Source organism: Excalfactoria chinensis, chromosome 16, assembly GCF_039878825.1.
Source record: "Excalfactoria chinensis isolate bCotChi1 chromosome 16, bCotChi1.hap2, whole genome shotgun sequence".
NCBI classification, from domain to species: domain Eukaryota; kingdom Metazoa; phylum Chordata; class Aves; order Galliformes; family Phasianidae; genus Excalfactoria; species Excalfactoria chinensis.
In genome coordinates, this window is record NC_092840.1 from 6,579,237 (window position 1) to 6,591,868 (window position 12,632).

Genomic DNA, 12,632 nt, shown 5'->3' on the forward strand with positions numbered 1-12,632 from the left:
CGGTAAATAGAAATCCAGGTAATTAAAAAGAAGAAAACGTGCTTCCTCTGTGGTGACACAAGGATGAGATTCCAATCGATGCCTGCATCATGGCAGTGAATCTACTCATGACCACTTACTTTTATACTTTATGCAGCTTCAGAATTCCTGTTGAAGTCTGTGTTTAATTGGAAAGCAGCTGGCAAACAGTGGAGCTGTGCATAAAGTATCGTGGTTCCTCACATGCTTTCAGGTGTCCCGCTGGTAATACTTTTTCCCTTCCATCCCCCCTTTAATCATAGGCTTACAAAAGAGCAGAAGAAGTTTTACAGACCGTGGAGAAGGTGACCAAAGAGAAGGACGCCATTCACCAAGAGAAGATTGAAACTTTGGCATCTTTGGAGAACTCGAGACAGACAAACGAGAAGCTGCAGAATGAAGTAATCATATTTAAATGCTTTTATATGAAAAGTATTGCCTAGCTTGTGAATGATTTGGACCTTTCTCGTGGTGTCTATGTACTATGTGCAGTCTGTGCTCTGGGTTTTGGTCGCCTTCTGGTATGAAACACAACTCAACCTGATGCTTTGGTTCCCTGAGGTTGTGTCAGGTGTGGCCTCACGCTGCAGAGAAGCGTGCTGTACAAAAGCACAAGCACAGCTTACAGCCAGACAAGCACAGCATTGTGCTCTAAGCACCTGCTCTTCAGTCTGTGCCCTGCCGCTTTATAATACATCAGGGTTTGAAGACAGGGAGAATGTCCCCACTTACCCCTCTGCACTCATTGGCCCCAGAATATCTTCATCTAAACTGGTGGCTTTTCTGCATACGTGGAGCACTTTGTGGCCTCTTTTTGATCATCATTTCATTTTGTGCAGCTCTCCTAATAATGCGGAGTGCACAGCTGGGTTAACCTAAGTGCCACAGCTTGTACAGAAACAGTAATGTTTTCCAAGGAGATCTGATGGCTCGAGAATTAAAAGCAATGACGTTAATAATGGCAGGAGTTCCTTTTGGGATTAAAAAAGAAAAAAAAAAGGAAAATGAAGCACAGGGTCCTGTAATGCCATGAGAGTGGCTGAAGATTATCTGTTATGTAATATAATGTGTCAGTGAATGCAAACAAATGAGGTTCACAAGCCTGTGGGATTTCGCTGGTAAATGCAAGTTCAGTAAATAGATCTGCAACAATCTGACCTGTGCAACAAGATCTCCAGGAGGAACTGATTTGTAATGGATGCAACAACATCCAGCCTTCTGTTTCTCAGAAATTAAGGTATGGTGAAGGAGAACTTCTTATCAGTTACTTAGAGGGTTAAATATCAAAGGGAAGAGCTGATTCCAACAGGGAGTACTGAGGTATTAAAAAAAAAAAGCTTTGAGATGTATGGCATTTAAAATGGAGGTACCTGGGAGCTTTACCTCTTATACCAGGGTCTATGTGTCAGATTACTGTAAGCTGCTCTGAAGAGGAGATTGAATTCTTTGTGCTCTGGACTTGAATTCAGAAGGGCTCAACCTGTTCTATTGGACAAAATGCTTCTCAGTACAAATGGTCTGAATTAATTTAATGAACAAAAATGGCAAAAAGGAGCAGCTCAGCTCAGGCCTTTGTGTTCCTGAATGCTTTTCCAAGCGATGCACCTGAGGGCAGCACAGTTCTTTTGTGTAATTAGTATTTTTTCCTCTTTAAGTTGGACATGCTTAAACAAAACAACTTGAGAAATGAAGAGGAACTCACTAAATCAAAGGAGCTTCTGAACCTGGAGAACAAGAAAGTGGAAGAACTTAAAAAGGAATTGTAAGTATTTCAGTGTACGTTTGTTAAACCATGACTTGGTAGTTCCATTTACCTTTCTTAAAAGAAAAAAAGGAATTCAGTACTTGTATCCTTATTTATAAACAGAGGGATTTAATCACAAGTAGATACTGGCTTGACACGTGCATAGCTTGAAATCAGAATATTGCTCCTGGATTTCTAAATGCTACGAACAAACCCTTCATTCAAGCTTTGAAATAATTTGTTTGTTGGAGGAAGTTTCTGGTTCTGCCACCTGAGGGCACTAAATTATTTTAAAAGCTTAATTGTAATCAAATCCAAACGGTATTTCCTTACAAGTGCACTTGGAGCATCGAGTAGTTTGAAGAGGCGCTGTTTGTAGAGAACTGGGTTCTGCTTTTATTTCTCATGGTGACCATTTCCAGTTTACTCCACTTGCCACACCGTGCTCTTATTTTCTAACTGGTTTCATACAGATGCCCTGTGTGTAAATACGTAAACTTAGAGTTGATCACTTCTCATTTGAGAAACTATTGCTTATGTACTGTACTGTGTAGCACTGGACACAGAGTAACTGCAAAGCATCTGGCACAGAGTCATTTGTATGTGAGGTGTTGTTGCCCCGAAGCTGAGTGAGCTGCTGTGAATAGAAGCCCAGCGTGTTGTTACAGCCGTCCAGGAGCTGCAGGTCCCGCAGCTCTGAGGTGTTATGCATGAAATCACAAGTTCCTACCTGCACACTGAGAGCTGGACTGTAGAACCTGGGCTGATAGATAAGAGTGTCTGTGATTAATTATTGTTATTAGTTCCATAAGTCATTTTATGACAGCTCTCACCACTGCTCTGAGGTCAAGGCAGGACACAAAGGAAATCAGCACATGGAATGAAGTCTTAGTTTCAATTTGTGTGATTCTTAACTTGCATTTAAAAACCTGCCTGAATAAAGAACAGCCCCTCAGGAGAAAGGTGGGATTTCATTCTGCACTTCCTGCCTCCACGCTCGTGGAAAATGCCAAAGCAAAACCATCATTTCTAGACCAGGTGCTGTAGAGCTGGGGCAGCCTGGGGCAAGCAGACTGATTTCATGGAGAGACAAAATAGATTTGACTGCAGTTTTTTAAGAGAAGACTGGTTCAACCCCTTAGAGATCAGAGAAATGGTTGGAAAATCTGCAGTCGTATTCCATGCTAAATTCTACAGGTAAATCAGACTTCCTTTTGTTTAACTGTGCCCAGTAAGAGCCCATAGAGTTCCTCTATTTGGAAGCACTTGAGTAAGTTTCTGACTCCTGGGCTCTCCTGCCTCCCACAGCCACACAAGTGTCTTTAATATTCCAGTCAGGGTTTAACCCTGTGTAATATTGGCACATGGAGCGCTGAGAAGAACAAAACCCAGTCATAAAAGTTCCCGTTTCATGAAGTGAAATGTACATTTTCCATTAAGACGTACTCAAATGTTCTACAGACTCAGGTTAGTCACTTGTCTCCCAGGCAGGCAGAAACAACGTACTTTAAGGAAACAACGTGTATTAATAGCAAAACGAAACCTGCAAATGCACTTCAGCTTTTGTTTTGTTTGCTTTTGTACCTGAAAAGTGACGAGAGCGGAGCAGCTGACCCCACGGTCTCACACAGTGCTGGTTGTTCGGGTGGCAAACCTTGCAGTGCTGAGGACTGTGAGCTTTATTCGTTTTTAAAGACAGTCCTCCTGCCTTAACTGCAGAGTGCTCAGCCACGTTCATTTCTGAGCATGCCTGGGCTGTGCAGCTCACCAGCACAACCCAGCACAACTGGGAGGGATATTCCTGAATCCGAGTGCTTGGTAACCTCTGGAAATTTTTCCCTGCGTTTTCCTTGAGTGTCTGATGCATTTGAAGGAGAAGGAAGCGGTCATTTTGTGCTGCTGCCTCCTTTCAGGGTTAAACCTTCCCGTGTGCAGCGAGGTCTGGCTCGTCACCTTTATTATCAGTCCCAGCAGGCACGTGACCTAGATGTATTTTTCCAAGCTGTGAAGCTGATTCTCTCCCACAGTTTTCTCTTGCCTCCCCCGTTCCTATGGTAACGATGCACTCTCTGTCCTCGCAGCGAAGCGCTGAAGCTGGCAGCTGCTCAGAAGTCCCAGCAGCTTGCAGCTTTGCAAGAGGAGAACGTGAAACTTGCCGAGGAGCTGGGCAGAAGCAGGGACGAAGTCACAAGTCATCAGAAGGTAGAGTGGCTGGAACGCTTCCTGATCTGTGGTGAAAGTGTGCTTCATGCTGTTTCCACTGCTGTCGGGGTGACGCTGCACTGCATGTTTGTGATTGAAGGATGAGTTGTTCTGAGAATGTTTAAAATACATTTGGAAACCACCTGCACTGGGAGGTTAGTGCTGCAGGGTAACTGAAGGTTGTGTAACCTACAGCGGATACTTAGGAGGCTTGGAAATAGGCATAAGTTAAATATGATTTAGGCAGATGTATTAACAGTCACCTATTTCTGTCAGGAGTAGTTTTATTATACAAATATGAAATCTCCATCGAAGCTGCATTAAGGAAATCTGTCTAATTCTTCTCCTTATTCCTGCTCTCCTTTCCCATGAAAAAAAAGAATATTTAGAATGCCTTTCAGAATAGTATTTAAAACTACTTGTCTGGAGTCTATTAAGCTCTGTGCATGTGTTTGCTTACTTAGACATGATGCTGTGCATGTACACAAACAGTGCTGCAGTCCGGTATTGGGTACCAGTGGACTAGAATCGATGGAAGGTTGTTGGTTTTTTGTTATAGTTTATAGGAAAAAACACTGTTTTTTTAATATTACACTTGGACACATTGGAGTCTTAAAGTATGGGCTCAGTTGTACAGCTTATAACACTTGCACTTGCCAGAGAGATATTAGATTTGCATCCATTACATGTGGTGGTTTCATTTCTTGTGGAGAATTTCTCGTGATATCACCACGAAGGCGTCTAAGGAGCACCTAGATTAAAAGCAAGAGTGGAGCCTGGCTTTGTGTACTGGCTTTCTGAGAGAGCTCTTCTGCAGAAACAGGTATGCCTGCTCTCAGTGGCAGTGGAAGAGATGCCTTCCATCCTGTAACACAGGCTGGCACTCTTGAGGCCAAGAGGCTGGCTTTTCCCCCAAGGAAGCTGTCCTGCTTTGTAATACTGAGGTTGAGTAACTACAGATCAAGCAAGTTTCTAAATCCTTTTGGCTGCTGCTAGGAGTAATGCATGAGCTTCTTCATCCTGAAGAGCCTTTGGAGATGATTAACCCGATTCCCAGACGTGTGGGCTCAGCCACTGACTCATGGTGCATCTGAGTAGTGATGTGATAACAGAATGCTGTCATCCTAAGCAGCCATTGGGAGCACTGCTCCCCACTCCCACATGTTTTCTTAAATTATTTCAGAATCTTTGAGGCAACCTGTTATTTTCAGAAAGAGTTGTAACTTGAAACGGAGTCAGCGGCATCGGTCAGATCTTTCTGCCTATCATAAACAGCCAGTCAGAAAGACCCTGAAGGAAGGAGCCCTTCAGCCCACGAGGCTGGCAGAGGTGAATGCCATCTCGCTGTGGCCTCATGTAGTTTCCAGATGAACTCGCAGAGCAGTCCTGGTGTCTGCATCCTGTCTGCCTGTGGGTCTGTCAGCAGGGATCCTATCGCACTGTCTGTGAAGCACAAAGAGCCAATCGCTTTGCAAACTGGAATATTCACAGTTCACTTTCACCACGACCTTTTCTGTCTGTAAGCAGCTCCCATAACTAAGAACGAGGTTTAAGAGAATGAGTGCTGATGCTGAGAAAGAAGATGTCTTAGAGCAGCATTGCATGCGGAGCTGCGTTTCACAGAGCAGATGCTGAAAAACCGGACAATAGGGAGGAAAGCACAGAATGTAGCAGTGCTTCAGTCGGAGTTTCTGTGCATGTCCATTAAAATGCAGTAAGAAAGATGGCAAGCATATGTTTTAAGTATTTTGAGCAGTCACTATGGTAACTATAAATTGTAAGTGTGCTGCTAGTCAGTTGGGTTAGTGAATCTGTGGCTGCATGTGGCACACTTTGCAAAATTAATGAATACTCTTTCATGAATGATTTATCCTGACATCTAAAGGTTAAAGTGCCTAAAGATGCTTTTTTATATTGATTCATAAATAATTAGCTGTGTGTAATTAGTTAAAGATTCCTAGTCAGATAGATACTGAGCTATTCTGGCTTCAGAGTATTTGCTGTGGCGTTTCAGGAGCTTCAGACTAGGCCAGGCATTATAATTTCACTGGAAAACTGTAGAAAGCTGCCAGCTGAGCTGCACCATCTTTTGTTAAAGGCACACGAGAAGTCTGCTCTGAGGCAAGAGGGAGGGCAGACTTACTTAACATCCTGCTGTCCTTTACTTGTCTCTGACATCCACTTCTGTCTTGTTCTACACAAAAATCTGCCATCTCTCCACAGCCACCCAGGAAGATAAAAAGGATGAGGGGGATGCAGGGTTTGTGCTTCGAGTTTTGGGGCATCTCAGAAGCGTTGAAAACTATTCTGAGGTGAATGGCACTGAGCGAGCAGAAAGGAGAGATGAGATGGAGTGGTGGGGAAAAAAGAATGACCTTAAGAATACTCAGTTCTAATATTCTCAGGAGTCCTCGCTTACTTCAGCATGTCTTCTGCGTTGGGGCTTCGTGGTTTTGATGTGGTTGCTGCATTTGGTTGGTGGGGTTTTGTTTATTTGCTTGCGGTGTGTGCCCACCCCAGGGACGCTTTTCAGTGGAAGCTGTTGCTGGTTCTGAGGGCCCTGCAGAGTCACAGGTGTCTGTTACTGCATCCCAAACCAGACAACAGCTTTAGGGATAAATAATTCATCTCTATGCAGTGGTACAGAAGCCATTACAGATCAGTACAGTACAATTACCCAGGCTGTTACAATAGCAAATCCAGGGATTCAATAGTACAACTATCCAGGTCAAAATGACAGCAGATCCAGTAATTCATCAATACAGGGTGAAGCTTAACAGCTGGGAACGCAAACACAGTTTTCTGTGGTGTGCACGGCGCCAAGAGGTGCTGCATTGCTGTGCTTCACACCTCTTGTGTGCACAGGGCCTCAAAACAGCTTAACACCTCTCACCAGCTAACAGTGGTCCCTGAATGGTCTGTGGCTGTGCCTGCATTGTCCTAGGAGAAAATCAGCCACCGTAAGGATGTGTGCACCCTGTAGACTCTCCCATGTTGTTTTGTGAACGTGATATTCTGATATATTATAATAAGGAAATAACCCTTCGTGTATTAACTGTGGGCTTTTTGTGTTTGCGTTTTAGCTGGAAGAGGAGAGATCAGTACTCAATAACCAGTTACTAGAGATGAAAAAGAGGTAAGGTTTTTTTTCTGATCCTGTAACTGTACAGTCCTACAGAAAACTTGGCAGAGCATTGTACAAAAAAAAAAAAAAGCCAAGAAAAAGCATTTTTCGCTACTGTATCATATTTAAAAGTACTGAAGTTTTTAGCAGCCTGGGCTTACGGTTCTTGTCTTTCACATTTATTCATAAAAAAGGAGATGTAAATGTAATCGTTAATATAAGAAAATATAAGAACAGAAGCGGTAGTTACATTTCCCCTTTAGTTTGTTCGTCTTTATTCCTCTTTAGATTGTTCATCAGTCTGATGTATCACGGGTACAGATCCTCGCCAGTCAGGTTCTTGAGGAGGAAGAATGCAGATATTATTAGGACTGATATTAAAATAAATAAAGGCTGTTATTCAGCCTTTGGATCACTTTGAGATCTGAGTCTCACTGTATCCGTAGTTATTGCAGTTCATTCAGCACTGCTATTAAATACCAGGAGGTTTGTCCTGGGTGTCTGGGGGCATCCGTTTGTAAACTGCTGTTCAGTCAATGGTCCCAAGTTACAAAACATCCCATCTTCCTGCTGTTAATAGGGAAGCTGATTGGCTGCACAGCACAGCGCGTTGAGAAAAATGTCTTTTCAGAAGTGATTATATAAATTCTTAGTGAAAGGGGCAGATCTCTGTGACACCCAGTGTGCTCCAAGAAAAACAAACAAGACTCTGTTATAACTTCCTGCACTAACAACACTCCAGCATTCATGTGCATCCTTGGCTACTCAGTATATATACAGTCTGTTTTTATCCCTTAATTATCTGTTATTTGGTGGAAGGTGATTCATGCTCTGTTATATCTCGCCCTTCTTTTAAAGGACAGTATGCACATAGCATGTTACACAAGCTAAAGCCTTCTTAGAGACTGCAACAGTTCTATTAGTCATTACACAGATGGACAAGTCAGCAGCTGAAGTTCCAGCTTTAAGCAGTCTCATGAATTGGATCACAGGGTCTTTAGCTGCGTATAGTAGCATTAGTGCCATTTATACATGTTAACATACAAACTCTAGAGTAAGCTATCAAGAGCAAGATGTGTGGCTCTCATTTTCCTTCTCCTGAGCTGGATCTGTCATGTCTGCACCACACATATACTCAGCAGTTAATTCTGTTTGTACTCTCTGTGAGCTGCCTAAAATAGCCAACACGAATATGAAATTGTCACAGTGAATGTTGGCATTGCTTTCAGGGTTGTCAGGTCCATCTACCTTTGCTCACCTTTGGTTACAATGGGATGCCCAAGTTTCTGACTGACTTTAATGGCATTTCTCTTTGGTGTTGAATAAACTCCAATACAAAAGATAAAACAAGAAGCAAGTCAGAGTCATTGAAGCAAACTGTAGACCGTGAAGGGTTAAAAATGGAAGCATATGGTCTTATTTGCCAACAAAAGCAGGCTGAATGAAGAAGTAATTAAACAAAAAGAGTTCCCAAATTGCAGTGAAGCTGGCGAGGAGCAGATTTCTGCCTTTTGTCTTAAGAATCTGAAATACTGACACAGAGACATCTGCTCATCTCAGTTAGGTCAGATCTCCAACAGTAACTTTCCCACCTTCCTTTCATTCCACCCACAGGAGTTTAGTGAGTGCCTATGAGACAGTTTGGCTGGCAGTGACAGGAGATGAGTAGCTGTGGATCTGATGGGGTTCTGTGTTACTTCAGTCCGTTAGGGTCATTGTGGGTTGCTAACTGTCTTACTGTCTTTGAGCTTGCGCTATTTATCGATACTCATTTCACTCCTCTCTCTTCCCTTTCCTACTCTTGCTTCCTTTGCTATATCTGTGTGTCTTTAATGGTAAGACTCAAGAAAGTCTATCCACGTTATAATAAATAACTTTTTTTTTTTGAGTATAGCTGTTGTACATATTTTGGCTGCCTTTGTCCCTTGGTGTCTTGCTTCTGTTTTGTAAAATACTCAGCTATATATATATGTATAAATATATATAAAGTCTATATTTTTTACAAAAAAACCAGCCCATGGGTGTGCGAATTTAGTTCTTCCTTGCAGTACTTGGCTTTTCTATTCCATGTTTCTAACGTTTGGTTCTTGTTATCTTGCATTTTTAAAGCTTGCCCAGTAACACTTTAAGGTACCTGCTTTGTTCTTAGAATGTCTGATTTTTGTAGTAAGGGAAGAATCTGGGTGATGGGCTTTATTCCAATTAAAAATAATAATGATAACAAAGAAAAAACCTGTCAGTCTTTGTTGACTTCCACACACTGCTCAAAGTACGTTGGAACCTCCTCCTGAAAGTGCACTTTTAAACTGGCACGTGAAGTGACAGGTTTTTTTACATCCCTCCTGGCAAGCAGATATTTGGGACATGGGCTCCCAGGGAAGAAGTTTCAGTTCAGTGCCTCCGTTTCCTTCTATTGACTGTATTGCCTCTCGTATGAGTCACAGCGCAGACGGTGCTGAAGCTGAGAGCACCAGAGGGGCAGGCTTTCTGCTGATGCTGGAAGTGAACTGTGATCCCCACTTAAGTAATTAGTGGATCTACCTCCTGTATTTGTAGGTTTTGCAGTCTGTGCATTTTAGAGGCCTCCAACCAGAGCTGTAAAGGATTGTTTCTGTGAACAGCACTCTATAAAGAAAATAACCAGTGCTGTAATACAAGCACCTTTCCCCCACCGCTTGTTTCTTTCCTCTGTCCCTCTCTTAGTTCTTTCCCCTTATGTTACAGTATTCTCAGCTCCTATATATAAATATATATTTACATGTTTACAAACTGTTTATCTTTTCCAACCACCTGAATTCTTGTGCTTCCTTTTTACAAGGCCAACAAATGGCAATCCACCATATCTGTACAGAAAGTGTATGTCTGGCCTTCATCCCTAAGATGAGGATCTGACCAAACAGCGGAAACAGTGGCTTAATAGCAAGTTCCTGAGCATGAGATGAGTCACTGGGGTTTCCATCTGCCTTTTAATGCAGAGTGCAGAGCAAAAGGAAAACCTGGGCAAAGTGTCAGGTAGGAGAGAGCTTGTGAGGAGCATCCTGCAGGTGTCCTTCCCCAGTGCAGCTCTGTGCATTGCAGCAGCATCCTGGACATTTGTGGGATGTTACTTTCCCACACTGCTGGTGTTTAAAAACATGGGTTAGGCTTGAGTGTGTGAGTAGCGCTACTGCAGAGCACTGAGATTCTCCTGCTTTTAGTGTTCTGTTCAATCAGACGTGTTAAAGGATAAAGAGGAGGTCTGCTGAATGCCACTGCCCTTTATGTTAACAGGAGTGCAACTTGTATTCAAGGCAAGGTCGTGCAGTCTGCAGCTTGTTGTGTTTCTCTTTATATCAATTCTCTCATTGTAAAAATACACCAAAATCACCCGTTGGGTTCTTTTTTGGTAGTTGCACCAGCTTTTCTAAGCCCCAGATTCTCCACTTGCTGCTTCTTTTCTGAGTATAACGTTAACAATGAAAGAATTGCGTTAACTGTGCTCTCCTTGTTGAGTTTCCCATTTTATCAAGTTGCTGAGTTTCCTGTATTTCATGCTCTGGGTATCATGGCTCTCACTAACCACAGACACTGTGGATATAAATCAATTCAGTTTGGACCTGTCAGGTCTCCCCTCCCTGCAGCATGCTGTCCCACAGGGATGTGTTCTGCTCTTAGTCCCTTCAGCACACAGAGCAGAGTTTTGTGCACTTGCTGAAATGAAATCTCTGTGTTGCTCGGTCTCTGGGTGCGCACAGTGACTGCTGAGCTCCCATCAGCTCTCTCAGAGCTTAGAGAAGTAGCTGACTTTGGGCAGTGAGACCATGGTCATCTGATGGAGATGTCTGCAGCCACACAGAGGATGGCTTCATCTCCAGGGCTCTGGGGAGCTGACAGGCAGCTGCCAGGCACTGCTGGTGCTTTCAAAAGCAGATTCCTCCTTTAAATAAGTAACCAGATTGTGGAGTAGCAAGAAATGGGTTGGGGTTTTTTGCTTTGGTTTGGTTTGGTTTATTTTGTGTTTGGTTGGTTGGTTTTTTTGTGGCCTTTTTTGTTTCGGTTTAATTCTTTTAAACAAAAACCTGCTCAGCTTGTGCAGAACTTCTGTAGCGAAAGTCCTTCCATCAGAGCACAGCTGCTCTTCAGGGTGTATCCTCTGACTTTCAGGGAGACCTGCTAGCATTTGTGTGAGAGCGGCACTGCGGTGCTGCCTTAGGGACACTAGCAGGGTAGGGGATGTGGGCAGAATTCATCTCTCTTTTTCATAAGAGAAGTGAACAATCTGGGAGGCCAGGCCGTACACATCCAAAAGGGTCTGTGCCTGCAAGGGTTTCTTTTTAAAACCTTTCATGAAGTCAAACAAATCCCACATGGATTTCTGAGAAACAGGAGTTGTTAGAAGCTTAGGAACACTCAAAGTTATCTGTTTCAGGAAAGAATGATACTGAAATTAGTGAGGACCATCTGATATTTCCAGCATCATCAATGCTTTGCATGACAACGTGTACAATGAGCTTTGCATGCATGTTTTGTTGCTTGTTAATGATTTTCAAGAAGTAACAAAACGCTGCCGTTAGGTTTGGTGGAGCACTGCACAACGTCTTTGTTTATCTCCCCAGTCTATTCACTCGTTTCTTTAAATTCAATGGGATACGATGATATGCAGATTCTGGCATGTGCTACGTAGGTAAACTTCTTGCTTTGTTTCCAGAGTTGTGGCATCTGATGTGTTTATACAGACACAAAATCTTAGTGACGTACAGAACTGATCTTTGTGTTTAAGAACAACTTCTTACGATATCCTAATACTTGAAGTTGAATTTCTTTCGGCCACGACATTAACTCGTTCCTGAGGTGACTCCTGGCTGTGTTTGGTTTTCTTCTAGAGAATCAACACTAAAAAAAGAAATTGATGAAGAGAGAGCGTCATTACAGAAATCCATCAGTGATACCAGTGCCTTGATCACACAGAAGGACGAAGAACTGGAGAAACTCAGAAATGAGGTAAATGAGAAAGAGCAGGAAAAACCCCGTGGAAGATCCCATGGCCAGCAGTGTCTGACCTGTAGCTGAAGAGATTCCTGATTTACTTTCTTAGCCGTAGTTAAACCTCAGAATGATATCTTTAGATGTCTGTGCGTGCCCAGTTAGGTGAATGCAGACCTGTGTTTGTGGTGGCAGTTCAGCACTTGGTGTGTTGCCTTTGTGCTTCCATTTCATCCTGGAAGACCTAAAGGTTCTCAAATAACTGTTACAGATCACGGTGCTCCGTGGAGAAAATGCTTCTGCAAAAACCTTACAGTCAGTGGTTAAGTCACTGGAGTCGGATAAGTTGAAACTTGAAGAAAAGGTGAAGAACTTGGAGCAAAAACTCAAGGCAAAAAGCGAGCAGCCATTAACTGTAACTACCCCCCCAGGTAAAAGAGTGAGCTTCTTTATTCCTCTGTGCTTTCAGCTTTACTCTTGCAGACTTTGCAGCTGTTAGATGCATAATAAAAATGAGATAGTCTGCTATTTTCGGTCTCTGAATAAGCCCTGGATGTTTCACACTTTAAATTACTGGTTGTT

At 42.9% G+C, this 12,632-nt stretch overlaps 1 protein-coding gene across 14 annotated transcripts in view; it reads left to right on the forward strand.

Moving 5' to 3' along the window:
* CLIP1 (CAP-Gly domain containing linker protein 1) overlaps positions 1-12,632 on the forward strand; it is a 59,249-nt gene that overhangs the window by 43,982 nt on the left and 2,635 nt on the right. For 7 of the 14 annotated variants that reach the window (XM_072351505.1, XM_072351513.1, XM_072351509.1 and 4 more), the window contains 7 exons: positions 282-419; positions 1,674-1,780; positions 3,844-3,964; positions 7,048-7,100; positions 9,198-9,218; positions 11,951-12,068; positions 12,322-12,481. In XM_072351505.1, coding sequence (XP_072207606.1) covers positions 282-419; positions 1,674-1,780; positions 3,844-3,964; positions 7,048-7,100; positions 9,198-9,218; positions 11,951-12,068; positions 12,322-12,481 — 718 coding nt within the window. The other 7 variants (XM_072351518.1, XM_072351507.1, XM_072351511.1 and 4 more) reach the window with 4 other exon arrangements.